Source organism: Vigna radiata, chromosome 8 (assembly GCF_000741045.1).
Source record: "Vigna radiata var. radiata cultivar VC1973A chromosome 8, Vradiata_ver6, whole genome shotgun sequence".
Taxonomy (NCBI): Eukaryota; Viridiplantae; Streptophyta; class Magnoliopsida; order Fabales; family Fabaceae; genus Vigna; species Vigna radiata.
The window spans coordinates 7,485,612-7,512,376 of record NC_028358.1 but is presented as its reverse complement, the minus strand read 5'-3'; the positions used below and the strand labels follow the sequence as shown (position 1 = coordinate 7,512,376).

Below are 26,765 nucleotides of genomic sequence, written 5' to 3'. Positions count from 1 at the left end.
TGTCAACACCCAATTTCGTCCGGGTGTTTAATAATAAGACATTTTTATTTTTGTTTTATTTTATTATTTTCATTTTATTTTATTTTTAGTTTTTGTTTTATCTTATTTGATTTTATTTTTATATTCTTTTGAAAAAAAAAAGAGGAAAAGAAAAAAAAGAAAAAGAAAAAAAAAGAAAGAAAAAGAGAATAAAAAAAATGTGTCAAAAGATGACGTGGAAGATATGTGTGTGCTGGTGGAGAAAGTGGGTGTGCAAAAGCAATCGGTTTTGGAGAGGGGCAAGGGAGAGAAGAACAAGGTTGTTAGGGAAGATTTTTCGGATTGTGGGGGAGAAGAGGCAGAAGAGTGTGAGAGGAGATTTGATTTTGCAGAGGATTTTTTTCGGAGATTAAGAAGGATTTTTTTGGAGAAACAGAGAGGGCAGAGCTAGAGGAGAATCAGGTGAAAAGGCATTGTTAAAGACTCGTCGGTAGCCAATCGCACAGTAACTCGACGGAGTTCTAAAGGTAAGCAACGTTATTATAACGAGACTGGAGATTATATGTTTTTTGGTTACTGTTAAATTTGTGTGTATCATGCTCAACTGTGATAATATTTCTCCATTTTTGTTGATTATCCACACCAATCTTGGTTCCGTTTACATCATCCTTCATCTTATTTCCCTGGAATTACAATATCAAAAACTATACGTCCCAGCCAACTTTTCTTTCTCAACTGAATCCGAGCCAACCAACAATCCAAAATAACCATAGCAAACAAACCAACTTGTCCTTAACTTTGCTCTGTAACCTGAGGCCAAACGTTGAGTAGCACCTAGAACGCATATAAAAAAAAAATAATAATAAAAACAGAGACCCAACCCCATCCACAACATTATCAAAATCGTTGGAACCTTTATCATGAACCTGTTCTTCAATGCCACCATCCTTGATTTCAGAAATCATATATAGCCTTAAACAAGAAAAATAGAGAAGAATTGTTGTTCACCCAGGTCAAAATACATATACAGTGCCATAACAGAAACCCAGAATACCCAAATAGGCATAAGACCTGGGATTTGCAATTACTGTTAAACAATTCTAACGGCCAAACCAAAGACGAATATTGAGGATGTGAAGGTTGTGGAGCACTGATCTCAGAATCAGAGAGTGGGGTGGTGGCTACAACTAGCTTCATTGGCAGCGGTGACTTTGGATTCGAAGAAGAGAAAGGAAGGGTTTACGCGATGTTTGTGGTTCGTCGCTGATGGAGTGATGATGGATTTCGGCGATGGTGTAGGATGGCAGTCCGGTGGCTCCCTTGGCGGCAATAAACGGTAGCAGTGAAGTATAACTTCTGGATGACGACGGAGCAAAAGGTGAAACGGCAGAGTTTGTCGGTTCCAGAAAAGGAGTTAGGCGGTGTTCGACGGTGAAAAGGAAGTCACTGCCGTCGTGGACGGCGGAGGTAATTGGTCCGGTTGACGGACCCAAGTGACGCGATTCTGAACTTAGCGGCGCTGCCGTGGTTGTGATTCGCGGTGACCCGAGACGGTGGTTACCGGCGGTGCGCGACGAAGACGTTGCGTAAGGAGAAGAGATGGTTTCGCGTGATAGGTGACGGTCGGCGTCACGGTGGCTGCCGCCTGGTCGTTTGGCCGGCAGAGGATGGTTGCTTTGCCCTTGGGAGAGAAGCAGAGACTGGGTTTGAGTTCTCTCAGAATGAGAACTGTCCTGAGGGTTTGGGGGGGGTAAAAAAACCCTAATTTCCTGATTAGGGGCTTGGGCCTTTATTGACCCAGGGATTAGCTAGCTGCAGCCCTTTTTTCTGCTAAGTCGCACCCCTCCTCCACTGAAGGAGGGATTGGCTAGCTGCAGCCTCCCTTTCTGCTAACCATACCTGTTGAGCTTATTCTGCAAAAAAAAAAAATTGTTTTTTCTGCACCCCCGTAGCTACTAATTGACGCCACTTGTATAATGGGTTTCAGCCCATTCGTTTTCACACCCCCACTTTCGTTGAGCTGCACCCCGGGTCATTTTGGACCTGGGCCCAAATAGGTCTTTAGAACTAATTTGGTTTGCACCTTTTTTTTATTTAAGCACCACCACTCTTTTTTTATTTTGTCATTTAACTTTTAATGTTTTTCTTTAGTTATTTACCTATTTGTTTTATTTCAAAAAAAAATAAAAAAAAATAAAAAAATATATTTTAAGAGATCTGGCACATGTGTGATCGCACGCATCGTCCTTGTGCTAGAAAACTCTTTCTTTTCTATAAATAAAAATTAAAAAATATGTTTTAAGGGTTCTAGCACATGTGTGATCGTATTTACCTATTTGTTTTATTTCAAAAAAAAATAAAAAAAAATAAAAAAATATATTTTAAGAGATCTGGCACATGTGTGATCGCACGCATCGTCCTTGTGCTAGAAAACTCTTTCTTTTCTATAAATAAAAATTAAAAAATATGTTTTAAGGGTTCTAGCACATGTGTGATCGCACGCATCGTCCTTGTGCTAAGAAGACCCTTTTCTTTTCCATGTATAAAAATTAAAATATATATATTTTAAGGATTCTAGCGCATGTGTGATCGCACGCATCGTCCTTGTGCTAGAAGACTCCTTTTTTTTTTCTATGTATAAAAATTAAAATATATATATTTTAAGGATTCTAGCGCATGTGTGATCGCACGCATCGTCCTTGTGCTAGAAGACCTTTTCTTTCTCTCACATAAAAATTACAAAAATACCAAAATATCTTTTCACAAACAAACAATCAACTTTTCAGAAAGAACTACGTAACCCTGATTTCTCAGTATGACTGAGAATACGTAGGAGCAAGGTCAATCCTTGTCGGGCCCAAAAACCTAAAAAATATTTTTGTTTCTTTATTTTGTTATTCTTGGGAGAGTTAAACATTTTGCAAACCATATATTTATTCGCGCATTTAATTAAAGGTACTGCCTTCGGGCAGGCGTTGTAGGGTGCTAACACCTTCCCTACACGTAATCGACTTCCGAACCCATCTCTGGTTTTCACAGATCTTGTTTTATCTTTTTATGGTTTTTCCGTAGTTTTCCAGAATAAACTATGGTGGCGACTCCAAAATAATTTTTCAAATTATTTCTCTTTTTTGGATATCGTCGTCCCGTCGCGATTTTTCCGGTTGCGACAGAGTGAAAGAGATGAAAGAGAAAGGTTTGAGAGGAATGAGAGAGGTGGATAAGGATTTGGGAGGTTTCTTTTTTTATTTTTTAATTTTGAGAATGAAAATTATTAAAATATCCTTAACCTTAAAACTTAAAATTCATGATATATAAGGGTATTTTGGTCTACTGAAACCCGGTACACATTGCTAAAATGTACCAACTGAAAAAGAGGGGTACACAAGTTAGCAAACCCCATATATATATATATATATATATATATATATATATATATATATATATATATATATTTAAATTTTGATTTCTTTAATACTTGATTAGTAATACTTTTCTTATTAGTAGATGATGTTAGTGGATTGAGGTGTTACATATAAGTTATAAATATATATTTGATATTTAATTTTTAATTATTCTCTTATAGTTTTAATATATTTTTTTCAAAATACAACAGGAAAAAAAAAGTAAATAAATAATAAATAGGATGAAATTAATTGAAAATATCAAGTACCATATCTTGTAAGCAAAATTAACGAAAGTAAAATAGTTATATTTAATCTACAAATAAAATGACACATAATATGAGAAATAACATTCCTAAATTATATTTGCTTAAGGATAAGGTATGTTATGACTTAAAAACATTTTATTTTATTACTTTATGAATTTGTATTAATGTAAAACACAAGAAAAATAACTATATATATACAGTATTATTGGAAGGGATTTTCCTTTTTTCTTTTTCATTTTTTCCTTTTAAAAATGTATGGTATGATATCTTTACAGTCGGTTATAACGATCAGATCATAGTAACGAACGATCAGTTACACGAAATAGTGGACCGGTCATCACGCTAGGTTGAAATTGGGCCAACTCTTATTATTATTAGACTCCAATTTAAAAGGTATCTTATTAAAGATATTGAGAATCAAATAATATCTGATTAAAGATATAGGTAAAGTTGTTTATGAATAACCAAGTAAGTTGTTTATATTTTATTCTGTTTATATTTTATTGGGNTTATGTTAGTTCAAGGTCCATGAGACAAATTATAAATAGAGAGCTAAGGGCATAAGCCAGCTTCTCGCATACTCTACTCACACTCTATTCACACAGAAATTCTACTATCAACTATTTTACACTGAGAATCATTCTATTAAGAACTGAGGTTCTTCCACCCTACACATCTAACTTGAGCGTCGGAGTGCCTTTGCAGGTACCTCCCCCCCTCGGTCAGAGCTCGGAGAACGCCAGACGATCTGCACTGAAGGAGAGCGAATGACCGAAGTACAAAAGGAACAAGCAATCTAGTCCATCTGATGAGTCAATATTTTATTAATTTCACTTAGTTTATTGTGCTAGAATTAATCAGGAAATTGTGTTTAATTGTCCGATATTTTCCGTTTTTCCTAATTATGCTTAATTTGATCGAAAATTCTAATTTTAATTAATTTGAATTTTCTGAGCTAATTATTTGCATTATTATTTTCAGGGAAAATTTTGAACAAACAATTTGGAGTACTAGGATGAAGACAAATTAATTCAAGACTCTTCAATTAGACATTTTAAAATTAATTGTATTGTAATTTAGTTGTTTAAAACTTTTTAGACAAGCTTGTACACATTGGGCCATTTTGACAAAAATATGGAAAGCCCAATTTTGTAGGACACATGGCACCACCTAGGGTTTACTTTTAGGGTGGACCCACCCATTTTTGAGGGCACATGGCCTTGCTTTTTAGTTGTTGTCGCCACTCATTTCTAAGAGAGCTAGAACAGATTTCTTGAAGGGTAGCAGCCGAGACACTCATTCTCTTCACTTGGCACCTTTTCTTTGAACATTTGGAAGGCATAGGATGAGGTTCACGGTCTTGGGAATTGGTTGAATGAAAGAAAGCATTTTTCTTTTTATTTCTTGTGCAGCAGAACTTAACTCACGTGCATTGCTCTTTCATTTCATTTCTTTTCTTTGAATGGAAGAGCAAATGTGTGTTGTCTTGCCCATGGGTCCACTTATTTTTATATCACCTCTTTTTATTTTCATGAGAAGGAAGAGAGTGTACAATATCATTGATTGTTAATCTTGCTTTAGTTTAGTAGAAGCGTTGTCCCATCATGGTAGGTAGACTAGAGTTTTGGAAAGGCAAGATTGCTTTGAAAGAAGTTGTACGTGTTTGGTAGTTGAATTTGATGGAATAGTTTCATTCAATTTCTTGGAGAGAAGCACCATAGTTGAAACAAGCTTTTGGAGAATTCACTTTCAATTTCCTTTGGGAAGGGGTGCGCTGGAATTAGGTTGCTTCCAATTTTCATTTGCTTTCAATATGGTGCATACGGTAATATCCAAGGGGGAATGGACTCATTCAACTTTGCTTCTAGGAATTGGGAAACATTATTTTGCTATTCTCGGAGAGTAGATCATTTTCATTCATCATCTTTATTTAGGCATAGAAGCATGACGTGTTTGGTCTTGAGAAGAGAGAAATATTTTTCCTTCCAATTAAAAGTACATTGGTCACGTGATTAAGTATAATAGAAATCATGTTTTCTTAATCGTTGTTTGTTTTAGGATATTTTATATTAAATGTTGAATAGCTTTTAATCTTTTCAATTAAGTATTGAATTTTAATAGCTTAGTTGTGTTTAGATAATTGTTTGTGTAATGTTGGGTTTAGCATTTTCATTTATTTTAATGTTGTTTAGCATTTTTGGTCGTGTTACTTTAATTGTCATGATAGTTTAAATTAACTTTGTTGGTCAGTAGCGATATTGCATTGCTTCTTTGAGATTTATGGACTGTATGTTTGATTGCCACTCTGACTTGGTTAATATCAAATCTTTATTTGAACTTGCAATTGGGTATACACTTAGTTGCCCAGTTGGTGTTGAGTCTTCTCTTAGTTGACGAAACTGCATGGTGTAAATTGGACTTGATGTTAGCATTGTGTTCGCTTAGTTCGCTTTTATGAAAACAAGGTCAACCTTCGCTTAGTTAGTTAACTTTGTTGGATTAGGGGTTTGAGTCGGCTTTATTTTGTTGATCTGTGATAGGAAGCATAGTAATTAAGTTAATGACCAACTGGTTCCATTTTGTCTTTGAAACCGTTTTTATATTTGTGTTTGCATTTCTGTTTGCCTTTACTTCATCCGCATTCACCACAAACCTTTCACAACACTCCCCCCCCCCCACACTTTGTGTTAGACCTGATTCTCGAACCACAGTTTGGTCCTTGAGAAACAACCCAGGAGTCATTCCTAGCTATACTATATTTCTAAATTGCACATTAAATTTTGCATGGGGTGCTTCATCACCATCCAAGTGACAACAAGCAGTAAAGCCATGTCATCTAAGTCAGTGTCTCGGTCCCACAAAATATTCACTGAAATTTTCTCACCAGCCCTCCGGTCATGGCCCACCCAACAGAGGGATTCGACATGCAATTGTATCTGGCCGCCTCTGATCATTCAGTCAGCGTAGCCCTCATTCAAGAAATCCCAGACTTTAAGCTAATATATTTTATTAGCAGAACCTTACCAGGAGCAGAAGAACGGTACTCACAAATTGAGAAGATAGCTCTAGCCCCTATAACCGTCGCAAGACGTCTCTGACCGTACTTCCAAAGTCACCAAGTTGTGGTCCGCACAAACCACCCAGTCGCAAAAATCCTCAAGAAACCTGATCTGGCAGGAAGAATGTCGCATGGTCAGTAGAATTATCCGAATTCGGCTTACGCTTTGAACCACAAGGTTTTGTTAAAGGCCAGCATTTGGCAGACTTCGCAGCTGAATTACCACAATCAACAGACACACCAATATAGTACCTGAATGTAGATGGCTCCTAAAAAAAAAAGAGGCGGAGGAGCTAGTATAGTATTAGAAGGGTCAAACGGTATCCTTGTTGAGCAAGCAGTATCCTTTAACTTCTAGCTCAGCAACAACCAGACGGAATACGAAGCCCTGATTATCGGACTAGTTCTAGCCAAAGAACTAGAGATCGAACGTATCGAATGCCGAATGGACTCCCAATTGGTTGTAGGGCACATGAGTGGGACGTTCCAAGTCAAAGACAATCACTTACTACGCTACTTCCACACGGTTAGTGATTTGATCAAAACCTTTTCCAGCTTTAACATTATTCATGTACCTAGAACAAAAAATTCCAGAGCGGATCTCCTGTCCAAATTAAAGCATGTCCGGGAAAAAACACAACTCTCCTTGGTAATTAAGACAACTCTTGACAAACCAATGTTGGAGACATTCACCACCAATGTTACTACACCTAGAGACGACTAGCGACAAGACATACTTCAACTAATGATTCGGCAAGAACAAGGAGGTCAAGTTAGCACAACCGACTCCAAAGGGATCGCACGCTTCACTCTCGTAGGCGACGATTTGTATAGACGAGGATATACTACGCCTCTACTGAAATTTCTGTCAGAAAAAGAGGCCAAGTATGTCATGCAGGAATTACACCATGGCATATGCAGATCACATTCGGGAAAGAGAACGCTCAGAGCTAAAATATTACGGGCCGACTACTATTGGCCCACTATGGAACAAGATTGCGCAGAATTCGTTCGAAAATGTATTTCCTGTCAAGCACACAAAAACGATTTTTGAGTCCCCCCCAGAGGAGCTACACGGAATAACCTCCCTAATGGGGCATGGACATTGCTGGACCATTGCCGGTCGGGAAAGCGCAGTGCAAGTATCTCCTTGTGGCGGTCGACTATTTTACTAAATGGGTAGAAGCAGAGGCGTTGGCGGTTATCAATGCTCAAAAAGTACAAAAGTTTATCTGGCATTTGATATGTCGTTTCGGAATACCGCAAAAAATTATAACTAACAATGGACAACAATTCATAGAATGAAAGCTTGAAGATTTTCTCAAAGGACTTGGAATCAATCACGTTACAAGCTCCGTAGAGCATCCACAAACGAACGGACAAGCAGAGGCCGGAAATAAGGCAATCATATATGAGTTAAAGAAGCGTCTTGGAGAAGCAAAAGGCTTGTGGGTGGAAGAGTTACCTGAAATCTTGTGGGCCTACAAGTGTACGCCGCACAGTTCAACAGGAGAAACACCGTTTAATCTCACCTATGGCATGGACGCGATGTTGCTGGTCGAACTAGGTGAGTCGTCTATAAGACGAAACATACAAGACATGAATCTTAACGATGAACACCTCCGGATGAACCTGGACACCTTGCCCAAATCACGAGAGGTGGCCATGATAAAGAATGCAGCTCAAAAATGATTGGTGACTCGACGCTTCAACACCAAGGTACAACCCCGAAACTTCACTGAAGGCGATCTTGTATGGCGGAAGAAAGGAGATGCCAGAAAGAATAAAGAACACAACAAGCTGGCTGATAAATGGGAAGGACCTTTTCGCATCTCTGAAGATTTAGCGAACGGTGCATATCGCTTGGAACTCCTCCATGGAAAACCTATTCCCAACACTTGGAACGCAACACACCTTAAGTTCTATTATAGTTAAAATTGATATTATTGTTTTTTCAATTATCTTGACATTGTTGTTCTTTTTTATGAACCCTTAAGTATTTTGTTCTTTGAATAATATTTGACTTACATTCCGTGAAGTGTATTACATGATAAATGCAGACAGTTATAAAAAGGGGGAAAACCCCTAGCGTTGACGGATCTTATTCGGACGCCCCACTTATAAAAAGGGGATACCCCTAGCATTAATGGATCCTATCCGGATGCCCCACTTATAAAAAGGGGGAAAACCCCTAGCATTGACGGATCCTATCCGGACGCCCCACTTATAAAAAGGGGGATACTCCTATTGTTGACGGATCCTATCCGAACACCGCACTTATAAAAATGGGGAAAACCCCTAGCGTTGACGGATCCTATCCGGACGCCCCACGTATAAAAAGGGGGATACCCTAGCGTTGACGGATCCTATCCGGATGCCCCACTTATAAAAAGGGGAAAACCCCTAGCGTTGACGGATCCTATCCGGACGCCCCACTTATAAAAAAATGGGATACCCCTAGCGTTGACGGATCCTATCCGGACGCCCAAGTATTATTGCGTTGACGGATACCACTCCGGACGCCCAATTACAGAAGCGTTGACAGATAAGCCAACATCCGGACGATCAACTCATATCAAAAGGCAATAAACGTGTGGATGGACAAACCAAATATCCAAGCACTCACATGAATGGTACAAAGCTATCAATCCAACATAAAGAGTTTCAACATAACAAGTTCAATAAACTATCACAATAAAAAACAATTCAGGCAGCACCGGCAGTAGGAACTTCATCAGTATTAGAAGGGTTGGTTTCCTCTACTGTTGCCTCCACCACTTGCTCAACCACATCCTCCTCAGTAGTGAACGTGCCCTCCGAGATAGTCTCAATGGGCACCATTCGCCCTTGATATATGTCTTGGTCAACGTCAAATCCCATTCTTTCAGGGGATACCTTGGCTAGATAAGACATTTGCCTTAGTGCTTTCTTGAACCCCTTGGTGTGCTCCAATTGGATGGCCTCCAACATTTCATCCTGTGTCTCTTGACACTCAGCAACAGTCCTCTACAGATCGTCCTTCTCAGTTGTGAGTCCGACAACGGTCTTCTTTGCGGTTTCTAGATCACCCGTCAGTCCGTCCCTCTCTTTCTTAAATTCCAACCCAGCCTTTTTCAGATTGTCCATCACCAAACGACCTTCAGCAATAATGTGAGCAGCCTCCGTTGCCTTTTGGGAACACTCAGTGTGGGCAACATTAGCCTCTTAAAGGGCGGTTTTGGTTTCATCCAATTGCTTCTTCAAACGTTCAACCTCCACATGCATATTTCCCCTGTTGGAGGCGTAGGCTAGCTTGAAAGCAGCAGCTGATCCTCGCAACAGGAAATCCAGGCAAAGCTTTGCCATATTCTGCTCAGAAAGCTCGGACATCACTTTTTCTTCAGCGGGGTCGAAATTGAAATCAATCTTATGTATAAGGTCGAAGTCGGGATCCCACATGCCGCCTGGCAGGGACCAATCGACAGCAGGATCCGTTTGTTCTTCCATAGTCTTCTTCCCTTTTTGGGACACTCTCTGTTCATCTACGACCCGATCGGCCTTCCTTTTCCTGGTCAACGATTGTTCAGGGGAAGGTGGTGGATCGTCAACACAAACAACCAAAATCTTTGTAGGAACCTCGGGACGAGCGGATGCACTAGACGAGCCTCCGACCTTACTTTCGGTCTTGGCAAAGGTAAACCAATCTCGATCACCTTTTTTCCCCATAATTTCTGCAAAAAATCACCAACAAACACAGATTAGAAACCATAGTATAAACTCTAAAAGTGATCAGTCAAAGAACATACCAAACACCTTCAACTTGAAGTTATTGTATCTAAGGCAGTTGACTATCTTCCGTGAGGAAAACAGGCGAGGCAACTCGACCAGTACATCCAAATCTCTCCGCTCAATGTCAGTCATATCATCTAGAGGCCAAAAGGTCACCGTCCGCAGGTTCTTGGTCAAATACAACGGAAACATAGGACTACTGTCTTCACACAAGAAAAATGGACGACCCAATTCGGTAATAGAGATTTTGAAAAATTGGTTCTTGAAATCCTTATATAACTCGACAAAAAGTAGGATGACGTTTTTGGAGACGAAACTCAATGACACCCAACCCCTCTTGGCATTAAGGCGCGTCTTAAAGAAATATAGGAATAATTTGTCGGCTAAATGTCTAAGGCCTGGCACAAAACACCGAACACTTGAATATAACCCCAACTATTTAGGTGCAACTGAGAAGGGGCTACATTCAAGGCTCATAAAACATCCATCTAAAATCTAGTGAAGGGTAACCTAACATACAGATCAAAGAGCACGCATGAATAAAAGTAAAAACAGTCCCCACCCGCTATACCTTCTCCATGAAAGACCCTTTCATCTCTTCTACAAGCAATGAGTCTCATTGCAGAATTATAACCTAGGGCAGTAAGAACACTATTATTATTTATCCAATCTAGCAACACGACCCTGTTAACAAACAGACTACTATGCTCGCCTACATCACGAGAAGTCCACTTGTAATCTACGTGTGAAGACAAACAACCCTCTTCAGGACTGTCAAACGGTGACTCCACCACCCACAAACACTTTGTCCCCACTCAGCAGGGATGAAATGGAACTAATAACTTCTGTCTGAGTGTCCTCAGATACGTTTGTCGAGCCCTCACGCCCCCTTTCCTCACTCTCCGACAGTGAATAAACAGGTGAAAAGGAAGCCATGGTTACGTGGACAGAAGATGAAAGCTTGATGCAAATGCGGTTGGAAGGAGAAGACTTGCGGTTGGAAGAAGAGAAACTTTAGACACTATCGCGAAGAAGCAAATGCAAAGACGATGGTTGGGTTCGTCTGCGAAGACCTATTTCATTAATGCGTGAAACTAATGAAGCAGTCATATAATCCACACCGTTAGATGAAAAATGATCTAACGGCTCTATTTTGGCGACTTTGCCACTACCCCGAAGGCACGAAAACATTAATCATAACCATGACGCTAAACGACAACATAGTTGTGTCATTCCAGATCCACTTAAAAGACCGACTTAGTCCATCTATTTCACCATCTGACACGTCTCTGTAAACCGAACGTCCTGCCACCAGTTAAAATGCAACCAATTTCTCATAAAAAGTCCTATAGTTAACCGGGGCTAAAACCTTACGTTTAACTCGAACTTTGGGGGATGATGTACGATATGATATCCTTACGGTCGGTTATAACGACCGGATACTAGTAACGAACGATTGGTTACACGAAATAGTGGACCGATCATCACGCTGGGCCGAAATTGCGCCAACTCTTATTATTATTGGCCTCCAATTTAAAAGGTATCTTATTAAAGATATTGAGAATCAAATAATATCTGATTAAAGATATAGGTAAAGTTGTTTATGAATAACCAAGTAAGTTGTTTATATTTTATTCTGTTTATATTTTATTGGGCTTATGTTAGTTCAAGGTCCATAAGACAAATTATAAATAGAGAGCCAAGGGCACAAGCCAGGTACGCTTCTTGCATACTCTACTCACACTCTATCCACACAGAAATTCTACTATCAACTCTCTTACACTAAGAATCATTCTAATAAGAACTGAGGTTCTTCCACCCTACACGCCTAACTTGAGAGTCGGAGTGCCTTTGCAGGTACCTCCCACCCCGTTCAGAGCTCGGAGAACGTCAGACAATCCGCACTGAAGGAGAGCGAATGGCCGAAGTACAGAAGGAACAAACAGTGTAGTCCATCCAAGTGCCAGCAAGCAGTAAAGCCACGTCATCCAAGTCAGTGTCTCGATCCCACAAAATATTCGTCGAAACAAAAAATATTTTTTAAATTAAAATAATCATTTTACTGATTTTACAACTTAATTGATTTTTTTAAAATTAATAATTTTTTATTTGACTATTTTTTAAAAACAAATTTAATAATTATCTACAATAAACTTGTAAAAATTATTTATTTTTATTTTTATTTTTATAATACAAAAAAAAAAATAACACAAACACACACACACACACACACATATATATATATATATATATATATATATATATATATATATAGGCTTAATACCTATTTTGGTCCCTCGAAAGAGGGGTTTTGTTCAAAAGCATCCTACCTTTTTTAAAATGTAACAAGTAGTCCCACTTCTTGAAAAAAACTGTGCACGTTAGTCCTTTTGGCTAACTCCGTTAAAATCTTAACGTCAGAGCTGCCACCTGGTCCAAGGCTCATAAGGTGTCACTTCTACACTGGTCGAAGCCTCATTATGTGTCTTTTTCTTTTTCTTTTTTTACATTTGAAATTAAAATGAAAATGTTATTCAAATTTTGGGGTTAGGTTAAAAAGAATTTGGGGTTTCTTTGTACAGAAGTTAAAAATAGGGGTTAGGTTACAAGGTGAAGAATCAAAATTGTGAATTAGGAGAAAGCTGCTGGTGCAAGGTTCGTAAATTTGGCTGTCATTGAAGGTGAAGAACCAAAATCGTGAAATAGAGGTTAGTATGTTTATGATCGTTGTCGGTTTGAGTCTTATATTTTGTGAATTTCTTTAATTGTTTGTTTATGATCCTTGTCGATTTTTGGGGGGTTTTAAGTATGGGTTAAAGTGTTTTGTGGGAAAAGTTGTCGTTGATGGTTGATAGTGGTCTCATAGGTCGTTCTTTAAGTTAATGTAGTGGTCCTCCCTTTGCATTTGCAGAGATACACACACATACACACACATATATATATATATATATATATATATATATATATATATATATATATATATATATATATAATAAAATTAAAACTTTAATATGTTTTATATTTTGTAAAGTTATCAAACTTTAATTTTAGTCCCTGTTAAAAAAATAATAATCCATTTTAACCTTTCCAAATGTTAAAATTTCATTTAGAATTTCTACCTAATGACATTGGTTAATAACTTAAATGTTTAATAAGAAAACCAAGTGTCTATTTAAGCTAACACTAGTTAGCATCTTTCGTATAATTTTAACTTCCTAACAAAATTTAAATCTGTAAAATAAATATTATTTATCTATTGTAAATAAATCTTTACAAACCAAAAATAATAATTTCAAATCGTTAAAGAATTAAAACAAAATAAAAATATTAAACGACCTAAGATTAAAATTTACTTGATTTATATTTTCAAAGACTACAAATCAATAATTTTGAAATTTTAGAAGATGAAATACAAATGAAATTAACTAATTCACCTATGTTTTGGACTTCAATAATGTGCCTTATAACAAAAAATAAAAGTAATACAATTTACAATATAAGACTAAAGAGAAAAACTTTAACGAACATTTACGTGAACAAGTGTGAATAGTATTATAATTAATAAAATATATGTTCATTCATATTGGTTCAATCTAAATTGAAATAAATTGATTTTTAAATTTGGATTGAAAATAATGTAACATGAACAAGGATATAAAATAAATTCAATTAAAGTATACATTTTTTTTGGCTCATACGTTTGTTTCTGGATCGTACACAACATCCCGTAATTTCAAGTGTGTGATAAAGTACTAATATAACATAGTTCTATCTTTCTAATAAAAATGTCTCCTTCCTTGTACAGATAATGTTCAGAAAACAAGAGGTCCAAAATACTGGAAGCCAGCGCAACCAAAATTCTGGTCTTGAAGAGCCTCCTCTCTCCCTTGTTTCCCTTCATTGTTTTCCAACCCATGCAATGCAAATACATGCTTCCCCTGTCATGAAAAGATGATTGCCCTCAAATTCATTCATCCTTCCACTCCTACCAATATCAAGTATAACATCCACAGCAGCAGAACCCTCAACACAAAAGGTTATAGTATGTGTCTCTGCAAGTCCAATGAATCTGATTCTCAAGCTCCCCAACCAGGAGATATACGTAAGCAAGAACTGCTAGCACAAATTGCCATTCTTCAAACTCAAAAAGTCCGACTCACAAATTATCTAGACGAGAGATCTGCATATTTAGCCAAGTTTGGTGAAGAAGCCAAGGCTGAGTTTGACAAGATTGGAGAAGATGCCCTCCAAGAATTAGATGAAGCTAGTGCCAGAGTACGCTTCAAGTTTTGAGTTAACTATTTATTGAAATTTTGTATTTTGTTTTGGCTAGGAAAAGACTTAAACAATGGTTTGGCAAAACTGTGTCTCTTGTGCCAAATACACTAACCGATCAATCATCAAGCAATGATGAAGAAAAATCTACATGCGAAAGGTGTTTTAGTAATGACCTCTTCTTGTGTTCATTTGTGTTCGGCAGATAACAGCAAACATAGAGAGCCAGAAGGTAGAGTTTGAGGAATCTGCAGAACTCTTCAGACAAGAGATTGAAGAGCGCGAAAAGGAACTGCATGAGTTTGAAGTTCAAATGGAGGATGGAAGAAACGAAGGGCTATTCTTTAAGAACCTTAGAAAGAAAGCACCTGTTGACATAGCAAAAGCTAAAGAGGAGGCGGAAAAAATAAAAAATGTAACCAGAGAAAAAGCTGGTAGCAGAACAAGAAAAGGCATTTACCTCTTCTTTATTGGCCTTCTTACCTTTGCAATAGTTGATTCTATTGCCTCACCATCAACTGATTGGAGGAAGGAAGCAGTTCTTGGAGCTATTGTTCTGGCTTTAGTTTCTCAGCTCATCTATGAACAGTCGATGTCATCAGAAACTGGAAAAACAAGAAAGGCCAATACAGAAGAGAAAAAGAACTGAAGTTCAATTTTTTACTGAGTAGACTGCGAGTTTCTGGGAAAGACAATTATTAAAGGATATTGCATGAGCAATAAACCCAGGTGGAAGCTTATAACTTGGGCCTGATAACATCATGCAGCTTTGCTTTGGCATCAACAACAACAGATATTGGTTATATAACTACAATCACCAAAATCTGGGTAACTGGGTTACCGTGCGATGCTTTTCTTTCATATCCTTTGTTAAAACAGAAAAACATACTTTTATCATCATCCTAGCTTTTAGAAATGTACATTTGGAAGCTAACTATCTCTGTATCTCCTATCATATAAACAATTAACGAGAACTAATGACTACAAAATGTTATTAATTTCTGTACAGCTTAACAGCATGGCTAATCAATTAGAAAAGTATAGTAATTGCTGCCTGAAATTCCCCAATAAGGCCTGAGGCAGATAAATATCCCAAAAATCCAAACAAATTACCCTTTTCTGTTCAGTCAACTCCAAAATTTAGGCATCCTAGAGACAAGCTGCATTGCACCCAAGTACCTAATACCGTAATGTGCCTGAATATTAGATGTAGTCCATCGCCAGCAGCTGTTTGCCCAGGGCCTTTAAATTTCCTTCAAAAATGACAAGCATGCTCAAAAATGCTGCTTGGTCGCATACCTAAACATCTCCGGAATCCCATTTCCTGTGAGAGACCAGTAAAATACTTGTTCTTCAGTATAATACTAGTAGGCTTGTAGCTGATGTTGTCAACTAGTGGAAAAAATGCTGAAAAAATTATATTAAAAAATTAGTCCACATCAGAAAAGTATCAATGCTCTAACTAATATGTTCCAGGTAATGGCCGTTGGCAGAACACCATGCGCCAAAGCATCATTTAGAACCTCAATTGCATCTGTTACTCTACCACAAGAACAGAGCCCCTTAAGAGTAATATTATACGAGATGATGTCGGGCTGTAGCCCATCTGCTGAGATGTGATCCCAAGTCATTGATGCCATTTTGCAGTTTCCAACTTTGTAAAAGCCCTCCATAATGGTATTGTAAGTCACAAGGCTAATACATTTCCTCTGCCTCATCGTTAAATAAAGCTGCAGAGCATCTTCCACTTTCCCAGAACAACAAAGTCTATGAATGACAATGTTGTACATAGTAATATCAGGCATATGCCCTGTGTTAAGAAACTGATGCCACAACCTAACGGCTGCCTCCCCCATCCTGTTCTCATAAAGACTATCTATCAACATACTATATGTGATAATATCTGGTTTCCACCCTTTTTGCAACATTTCATTAACATAATCAGAAGCCTCACGAAATCTTCCAGCTCTCAGTAATCCATTTATAAGAATATTATAGGAAACAATATTTGGTGAGCAACCTTTGCTGCTCATTTCCCCAAAAGCTTTAACAGCACTATCAAGTCTGGAATGTTTAACAAACCCATCAATAAGCACATTACAAACATGAATGTTCAATTTACAACCACGCTTATTCATAAGTTCTACGACTCCACTCACCTCATCTAATCTCCCTTCTTTGCACAAAGCGTTTATCATTGACGAGTAAATAAAAGCATCCACATCCACACCACCTCCCTTCTGTTCAGCCTCTTCCAACACCCGCAAAGCCCAATTCACATGCCCATTCCTACACAAACCATGAATCACCACACCAAACGTAGCAGAATCCGCCTTCGACAAACCACCCCACATCGACATGGCCTCCTCCACCTTCCCATTCTCAAACAACCCCTTCAGAAATATGTTACAACTTCTCACGTTCCGCAGACCCCAGTTCCCCATCTCCTCCCACAATTCAAAACATTCCTTAACCTTCCCCGCCTTACACAACCCATTAAGCATGGCATTACACGTAACAACATCAGGCCTAACACCTCGTCCAACCATCTCCTCGTAAACCCTTCTAGCTCCATCCAAATCCCCCCCTTCACTCAACCCATGTATCAAAGTACTATACGTAAACAAATCATGCCTCCTGTCATTCCTCTTCATCCGCTCCCATATCTCCAAACCCTCACCAAACCTACCACACTTACACAAGCCACTAATCATCACGTTATAACTCACCACACTGGGAAAAACCGACTCTTCCCTCAACAACCTCTCCCACATTTCACTCGCCTTCAAAAAATCCCCACTTTTGAAAAACCCATCAATGATCATGTTATAACAGACCACATCAGGTTCCACCCCGTGCTCACGCATTTCATCGAACACTTCAAGCGCAAATCCCAAATCTCCACTCTTCGCCGTTGCACCAATCAAAGTACCGTAAGTGACCTTATCAGGGCTCAACCCCGCACCCGACATCCACGTCAGCAACTCCCTAACCTTCTCAAACTCACGCTTTTTACACAACACCTTCATGAGAACGTTATAGGTTTCAACATTCGGCAACACGCGAGCGGATTCAAAGTACTTGAAGAAGCCCTCAGCCCGTGCCCATTGGTTCGATTCAACGAACGCGTTGAGGAGGGTGTTGAAGGAGCGTACGGTGGGGGTGCACCCGAACACTTGCGGCATGGTTTGGAACACGTGCAGGGCTTCGTCGGGCATGCGGGATTTGGCGTAGGCTTTGAGGAGGACGAGGGGCACCTCCTCGTGGCAGGGGCAGCGAATGGAGGAGACAATACGTGGCGCGTGGGCAAGGAAGAGGGCGGGGTCTGCGGCCAGGCGGCGGAGGATGTGGTGGAAGACGGCGGAGGAGGGGACAAAACCGGGGCGGCGCGTGGCGTCGTCGAAGAGGCTAAGGGCAGAGAGAAGGGACTTCTGGGCTTTGAGCAGCTTGAGAAGAGTGTGGGAAGAGAGGGATTTGGGAAGCTCCACCATGACACTGACAGTGGAGAGTGGAGCAGAAACAATTTTCACTACATTGCATATTTGCGTTTCACTGCTTAGGGACTTCGGAATACCCTTAAATTATGTGTAACTTAACCGTAAGATATAGGAAGAATAATTTAGGAGATTAATTTTGTTTTATAAAGAATTTTTTATCTTGATAAAGAATTAAAAAATTATAGGAGTAGTTAAATGTTAAATTCATTTATTTATTCAGCTTATTCTCCTTTTCTCACTCACCACTAGAATATTATTGATTTGTCAAATTATTGTTACCAGCAGTAGTGACAATGTAGTCTTTTGTTCGTACAGTGATGTTATGGCACAAGATAGTATCGGAGTTTTGGATATGTGAATGATTTTGAAGTGAAGTGTGTTTCTATTTGCTAGAAGAATGGTCTATGATTATAAGTATAATGAAATTGATGAATCATGCCGACTCGTTACGAATTTGTGTTGGATTGGTTTAATTTATTTTTTTTTAATTTTTTTAATAGGGATTGAAGTGCATTCAATTTATTTAATTCATAGAGTAAACGGATTTGAATTAGATTGAAGATAAATTGATCTCTAATTTATCAATAACTAAATTTATTAGTATTTTTATAATTTTTTATAAGTTTTTATTAAAATTAGTTATTATTTTTAATTATATGAATTCATAATTTGATCGTATGAGTATATTGTTTAATAATATTTAAATAGTTTAAATATTTAACTGATCTCGTTGTATATATTTATATTTTAATTTTTAATTTTTATTTTTATAATAATATTTGGAGAATTAGATAAACGTTTTGATTTTATTATTATAAGAAAAATGATAATCAAGTTAATATATTTTTATTGTATTATAATAAATATATAAAATAAATTTAAAAATCAAAATATTCATAAATGATTTAACCTATTAATCCACCAATATGTGATATTTGTTATAAAATTTTTGACTCACAAAAAAGTTTTTTTTAACTCAATTTGTGATGAACTAATTCGTGTGAATCAGGTTGACTCGCTTACTCTTGTCCATGGGAGTTTGTTAAGGTAATGAAAGTGTTTCTTGAAAATATCTTTAAGAAATAAGAGTCATTCCAATGTTATATAATAAAAAATGGATGTGAGATTTGAACATAGGTTCATATGTTCATTGGGATTCTTTATGATAGTGTTTATACTAGGGAGTGAATGAGAAGAAAAGTGATTGAATAGACTTGAGAAGATATATAAGAGATTGTAGTGTTATTTAGATTAAAGAATTTAATGGATGAATGAAAGGATTTGAAAGGAAAGTGTATGAGACTAAATAAATGATATGATTGAGAGAACCTAGAAATTAGAGTTGTTGAAATTGTTGACAACACAAACTCTATATCAAACTAGTTTTTGATGATGACAACACAATGCTTAATAACAATACATATGTTCCAGTATTACATGTTCTTGTTCTGAAGTGTTTGTTATATCTACAGAACATGTTTTGTTGATTTAGAATGTATGTTCCTATGATTGATTGAGTGTTATATTTGTTGAACATGCTTGTATTGAAATGTGAAATAAAATGTTTTTTATTACTGCACATTTCTGAAAGAAAAGATCACAAGCACCTTTTGAACTTATATTTGTTGTGACAAAGTTCTAGTCCAATCAAATACACTCTTAATGGATTCAACTATGCTAAAATCTTTGTACAAATTTTGTGAACCTGTGCTATGTGAGATTTTGTGTTGAAAAAAAATTCAAAGTGATTTTTCATGTGTCAGTAGACATCGTGAATCACATATTCGATTGCGCTTCTGGTCTATTTGAAATTATGTTAAGCTTACACGCTCCAATAGCTATATTTTTCAAAAGTTAGTTAAGACTATGTGACCTGGTCAACTGTAATAAATGTGTATTGATTTTGTTGACTGAGGAGCCTTTGTGTTGACTGTCTGTTATAATTGCCTTAATATAGTCGATTGTATTAGTAGGTTATTCGACCGAGAAGCAATATGATATAACAGAAAACTATAAATAGACAGAAAGCGAATTATTCTGTGACTTTTTTGATCTGACATTTTCATTTTCCTGTTTCAGATTGAATTCTTTAGAAGCTCCAAGAATTCTCCAAGAAGACGATGGTGATCTTGCTTGAAGAGATTCAAAGGGAGGAGTCAATTACTCATACTGTTTGTCAATATCTGCACAAAGAATGTGCTTCTGTTTGATCTTGAAGGCTTGGCATCCTGTGAAGACTGCTGCGTTTGATTGAAGGCTTGACAACCTATGAAGTCTGCTTTGATAGGCTTGGCATCCTGTGAAGAGTGTTAGTGACACGTTGAGGATTGTTCGACGTGGGTGCAGATTACAGAAGAGGGGATTCTTGTTGCAATTCTGGTTTTGTGTGTGCAACTATATTTGGTTTTGGGTTAGAGAGGAGATTTATATTTTTTGCATGGTGCTTCTGTAAATTCCTTGTTGTAAAAACCGCAACCATTATAGTGCATTTGCTTCCTGGGTTGGAAGGACACTGGATGTAGGCATTATTGGCCGAATCAGTATAAAAACCAGTGTTTGATTTTCTTTATCCCTGCACTCTTTATTTCCAGTCGACTATATTTGTTTAGCAGTCAACTACGTTTTCCGTTGCATTGAATTTTCATAGCTTGCATTTCAAGAAAAGATCAAAAGCTTTTAATTTTCATACCAAGATTGCGAAAAGATTTTGATTTTGAACTAACACTAATTCACCCCCCCCCCTCTTAGTGTAAAACGAAGCCTACCTTTTTCCTAACAAGAGTGTTAGAGTAGATACGTGTATTAAAATAATGAGACCAAGTAATTTATTTTAAAATAATCTTATAATATAAATAGTATTTTATTAAGCTCGTCTCATTATCTAAAACACTGTCTATCTCTCTAAACTCCTTTCCCTTCGTTCTCTCTGACTTCTCTCTAATCTTTCTCACTTTTGGACTACTCGTTAAACGATGAGGAGGTGCCCAAACGATCATTACGTCAAGGGCTACAAATCTGACCGATCAATTGGGCAAATTGAGAAAGTAAGTGGAAAACCCTTTTCTTGGTACCTAGGTTTCTTGAATTTTTGTAAAACAATTCTGTTTTACATGAATCAAGAGCCTCTCTTACTTGATTTCTAGTTGGTTGTGGTTCTAAGGTTGTTCTTCCATCATCAATTGGTGGACTGTAGGTTTTCTTAGAATTTCCTTGTGGTGCAAGCAACTATTAGAGTAATTCTTGAGTGATGCAGTTGTATAGAGGTAAAGGAAGCTAGAAGTTCTTTGAATTGTCGTTAATTGCTTGTGTATGTTTAGAGGAAAGGTGATTATTGAGCTGTTGAGCAAAAAATGATGTTTTATGCTATTTGAGTTTGGGGGTTGAATGATTTTGAGTGTGAATTCACGAGTTGATATCTAGAAATTATTTTGAAATGATGATCTGATATTTGTGAACTGTATGGGGGTGATGTTTGCTCTGTATAGGATGGTTATGATGTTGAAAATCTATGATTACATGAGTGGTTATGAATGTATTATTCTATTTTCTTGGTTTAAGGTTAGTTTAAGAAAATGGGGTAATGAAAATGAGAAGTAGAAGTTAAATGCTCAATTGGTCTGTGGAGACAGTTTGGGTAAGTCAAATGTTGTCCAATGCTATGATTGAGTCCTTAATTTAGTCAAAAATATGCCAAAAGTGGTATATTGGGTTGTAGGTCTATAAGTTGGTGTTTTGGATGATTTGAAGTAGGAATTGGGTCATAAACACTTTAAAATACTTGTAAGAAGGTTTAGAAACATTTGTCTAGGTGTAATTAGGTATATAACACAAATTAGGATGGTTAGAAGTTGGGAAAAATAGTTAGAATTGGTAAATGGAATTTGGGTTGCATAATTTTGGAGAATTTGTGCTACAAAATTATGTAGACTCACTAAGCGAATAGATTCGCATAGTGAGTAGTCGTGGCAAGTTGCTCTATGTCTGAGCATTCCACAGTGAAAAGGTGCATTGTGCGAATGATTGTAGGGGTTAACTCTCTGCTTGAGGATTTGCATAGCAAATTGGGGCGCTTGGCGACTGGGTTAGGTCTTGAAGCATGTTTGGGGAATTTGGACCACTGTTTGGGTTTTCACATAGCGAATTGGGGTCGCTATGTGAGGGGTTGAGGTTTGGTACCACTGGAAGTTTATTCGCATAATGAGACTGGTCGTTGTGCGAGAAACCTCTGGATTCGCTATGCAGGAGTGTGCGCTGAGTGAATGGTCCCGATTTTAGTTCACTATTTTTCTTCTTTATTTCTGATGATGTAATGAGAGTTTGGTGTTGGATAGAGGATAATGTATGATGAAGATTTGTAATGCGTTATGTTTTACTTGTGTGTTGTGATTGATGAACTTAACTCCATGTCTTAGGGTGGGATTCTTGGAAGTAATTGTGGTTGATGAAGTAGTTGTGTAGTATAATTTTATAGAGCTTTGAAATAATAAGTTTATTCCGACACTCTAATGATCATTCATCCTCAAGTAGAGAGGAATGATGCATGTGGTGAGAGTAACAGGAGGTTCTTGTTTATAAGCTTATAGTTTAGCCATAGACAATGTATAAGGACTAACCTTGTATGATGTTAGAGAGTGCTAGCTGAACTATACAAGTGCAAAGACTATCAATAGTTCAATATTTATACTAATCTGGATGAGTCGTGTTGAGTATAAGATGCATGGGTAATCAGTGTACATTGTATCGTTTTAAGTTCAAATTGATTATGTTAAATAATTATATAAACGTGACTATTTCTTGTTGATCTAGCTTACCCTTCTGTTTGTGATTGTGTTTTGTATGTGCTGTATTCTTTCTTTTGCAATGATCATCCTGTGGGTGTGAGCAAAAGGATATTAAGTGTATCTGGAGTAGGCATTGTTGGCCGAACCAGTATAAAAACCAGTGTTTGCTTTTCTCTATCTCTGCACTCTTTAATTCCAGTCGACTTTATCTTTTACGCAGTCAACTATGTTTTTCCGCTACATATAAATTTTCATTACTTGCATTTCAATAAAGATAAAAAAGGTTTATACTTTTGATAAAAGATTGTGAAAAGATTTTGTTTATGAAACATCACCAATTCACCCCCCCTCTTGGTGTAAAAACGAAGCCCACCTGTTTCCCAACAATTGGCACCAGAGCTGGTTTTCATAAGATATTTGAAAATATAGTCGACTTTGTTTTTATCTTATTCGACTATAAAAACTGGGGATGGCTTCTTGTTTTCAAAGTTTTGGTGAAGGTGCTTCAACAAACAGACCACCTCTGTTTACTGGTGAAAATTATTATTTTTGGAAATTTCGAATGCAAATCTTTCTTGAATCGTATGATAAGGGAATTTTAGATGCCACTTTGAATGGTCCATATGTGCCTATGAAAACTTTTGCTAAAGAAACTGTTTTAAAACCTTTTACTAAGTGGATTGCTGATGAACATATAAAAGCTCAGTATGATGTTAAAGCTAGAAATATAATTGCCTTTGCACTGACAATTGATGAATTTTTCAGGATATCTCAATGCAAATCTGCAAAGGAAATGTGGGATGTCTTAGAAGTAACTCATGAAGGCACGAATGAAGTCAAGAGAATTAGAAAGAACTCATTGATACGGGAGTATGAATTGTTCAGAATGAAGGCTGAAGAAAACATCTATGATGTACAGAAACGATTCACTCATATTGTAAATCATCTAATGGCTCTTGGCAAAGTTTTTGATAAGAAAGAGATCAACATCAAGATTTTGAAAAGTATGAACAAGAGTTGACAACCAAAAGTCACTACAATCTCCGAATCCAAAGATCTTACAACTATGAACATGGCTACTTTGTTTGGCAAGCTACGAGAACATGAGTTGGAAGAAAAGAAGTCCATTGCTCTGAAAGCTTCAATCAAGAACAACACAGAAACAAACATGGACAAGAAAGAATTGATGACCTTGATGGTAAGAAAGTTTAGTCAAATTATGCAAAATGATAGTCAATTGTCTAACCATGCAGGTCAAAGCAAAAAGAAAAGCTTCAATACAAATGTTGTCCAGTGCTATGATTGTGGAAAGGAAGGTCACATCAAGCCTGATTGTCATGACTTACAGCCGAAGCAAAAAGGAAAGAAAAGATTCCCTTTAGGCATAAATATGAAAAGAAAAGGAGCTTACAATGCGTGGGAGAACTCAAATTCTGAGAAATCAAGTGATGAAGATACTGACCAAGAGGAGAAATCCAACATATGTCACATGGCTGGAACATCAAGGATTGAAAGTGACAACGATGATGAATTTGAGAAGCTGCCTATAGAAGAGAAATATCAGCAATTGATAGAAACATTCAGAGAACTGCATGCTAAGGCAATGCGACTGGAATACAAGGTTAATCGACTGAACTCTAAAAGAAGAGATTATGAATATAGAATAAATAACCTTGTTGCTGATAATGTGAAATTGGAAAAAGAACTAAATGAAGCTTTGTTATCTGCTAAGGATGTTGAAATTAAAACTGTTACAGTAGAAAAAGTTTGTGAAAATTGTCCTGCTCATATTGAAAAGATAAATTACTTGACTAGTACGCTAGCTATGTTTACCAAGGTAGAGACAATTTAGATGTTGTTTTAAACTCATCTGGCAGATCTATTAATAGACAAGGAATTGGTTACAAAGCTCAATCTAACAGAACCAATGCTAGGAAATTCACTGATTTGAATAAACATGCTAGAAATGCATGTTTTTATTGCAATTGTATTGGTCATACTGTTACAAACTGTTATTAGAAAAATATTGTTGTTCCTAAAGGATTATGTGTCTAGATACCAAAGGAACATGTAACAAGGATTAACAATCAAGGACCCAAAGTCAAATGGGTACCACTAACCAAAACTTAGTTGTTTTTGCAGGATACATAGCCGATGCAAATTAATCTCAAGAACGAATCATCTATGGAATACATAAAAAATCTTGAGTATCTACAACTAGTAAAACTGTATCTATCTGCTGCATCATGCTTATATTGATTGGTTGTTGTTGTATGATTGTTTGTGTTGTATGCTAAATTGTTTGATAGATTGAATTTTCTTGAAAACGATTTTCACAAGTCTAAGTCGACTTCAATTTTAATACATTCGACTATGGTCTCTGTTTTCAAATCCCTTGAAACTTAAAATTTTGAAAAATCTCCTTTATTAGTAAAATTAGGCACACATGCTTCTTTCTTTATAAGAGTTTAGTCTTGTAATCACTCCTGTCTTATCACCTTCCAACAAAAATCTTTAATTTCTGAAAGAAAGTTTCAAGAATCATCTCTTGATGGGGTCTTCAAGTAATTCTGGGTATGAGGACTGTGAATCAAAAATCATCATCAGGGAATCAAATTCATTGAGTTGGTTCAACAATGAAGAGGAACGACAAAGTTTTATGAATGGGTCAGTGAAGGCTATAGCTACCCCAATGAACATCAATCTTAATATGTTCAAAGGAGAGGGATTTACGTTTCCATATTGGCTAGAAGCGCAAGGACTGTCTGAATTCATATAGATAAAAGGACCATGGTATCCTGATTTGGTCAAAGTATCCTATCACAACTTGTGGGTAGAAAATGGCGATATTTTCTCCAAGGTAAAAGGAGTCAACATTCATTTTGATGATGTCATATGGAATATTGTGATAAATCTACCATCGGAGGGTGCGTATTCACACTTACCCACAACTAAAGTAAATGCCTTGTTGAGAAAGAAACAAGTTTATCAAGAATGGTTGAGGTTTCCTGGTATGTACTCTGTTGAAAAGGTATTTGCACATGAAGGTCTATTGAAGGAAGAAAAGATTCTTGCACATATCTTGGCAAAAATATTCTGCCTAACAGAATCAAGAAAGACCGAATGTCCACCAAGGATATATTTTTGCTTCATGCTATCATAAATAGCATTTCTACAAACTGGTTGCAAGTGGTAAAAGATCATATGGAATATTCTGCACTAAGAAGGTCACTGTACCTACCTTCCGCATGTATGATAAGCAAAGTTTTAGTACTCCTTGGTGTTGATGTTAGTAATGAACGTAAGTGTATCTAGGGATCTTCAAACACATTTGACTGAGATTCACTCATGTCACTCGGATTGGTAAAAACAATAAACGGATGAGGATTCATGGGTGAGCACTCTCTAGAAGACTTTACTGAGAAGGCAGAGATTGCAACAGCTGTTGGAACACACTTTTTTCCTAAAACAAACTTGCAGGAAAGACATTGCTTTGGAAGCTACAAATTGAATTCAACATTTGAGAAGCAATGCATTCGACCGATGATTTAAAGCATTCGACTGCATATAACAGGGTTAACAATTCCATATCTGGAATCTGTTTTTATTTCTACTGTTTGCTTAAATCATTTAAATCTGTTATTATCTCTACTATTATCTGTTAAAACTATGTTAATTGAGATAATATTGTGAGATTGTTGAAATTTGTATCATTGATCATCTAAATTGTTTGA

At 37.0% G+C, this 26,765-nt stretch overlaps 2 protein-coding genes across 3 annotated transcripts; one reads left to right on the top strand and one right to left on the bottom strand.

The window, feature by feature from the left end:
- Positions 1–168: 168 nt before the first annotated feature.
- LOC106772221 (myosin-11-like) lies at positions 169–15,742 on the top strand. Of its 2 annotated transcripts, none has more exons than XM_014658467.2 (3): positions 169–506; positions 14,284–14,753; positions 14,959–15,742. In XM_014658467.2, exons 2-3 carry the CDS (start codon positions 14,430–14,432, stop codon positions 15,400–15,402), a joined length of 768 nt encoding a protein of 255 aa, XP_014513953.1. In that variant the 5' UTR covers positions 169–506; positions 14,284–14,429; the 3' UTR covers positions 15,403–15,742. The 2 variants fall into 2 exon arrangements, with proteins under 2 accessions (XP_014513953.1, XP_014513954.1); XM_014658468.2 differs by lacking the exon at positions 169–506 and adding an exon at positions 13,123–13,186.
- LOC106772220 (pentatricopeptide repeat-containing protein At3g09060) lies at positions 15,214–18,387 on the bottom strand. Its single transcript, XM_014658466.2, has 2 exons — positions 15,867–18,387; positions 15,214–15,332 (listed from the first exon to the last, which is right to left on the bottom strand). The coding sequence occupies exon 1, from the start codon at positions 18,242–18,244 to the stop codon at positions 16,193–16,195; it is 2,052 nt and encodes a 683-aa protein (XP_014513952.1). The 5' UTR covers positions 18,245–18,387; the 3' UTR covers positions 15,214–15,332; positions 15,867–16,192.
- Positions 18,388–26,765: the final 8,378 nt, after the last annotated feature.

Bases quoted from the DNA above. Each gene is read 5' to 3' on its own strand.
- LOC106772220 (XM_014658466.2), bottom strand. From the start codon at position 18,244: ATGGTGGAGCTTCCCAAATCCCTCTCTTCCCACACTCTTCTCAAGCTG.
- LOC106772221 (XM_014658467.2), top strand. From the start codon at position 14,430: ATGATTGCCCTCAAATTCATTCATCCTTCCACTCCTACCAATATCAAG. The intron at 14,754-14,958 runs GTACGCTTCAAG...TGTGTTCGGCAG, and splicing joins TAGATGAAGCTAGTGCCAGA to ATAACAGCAAACATAGAGAG.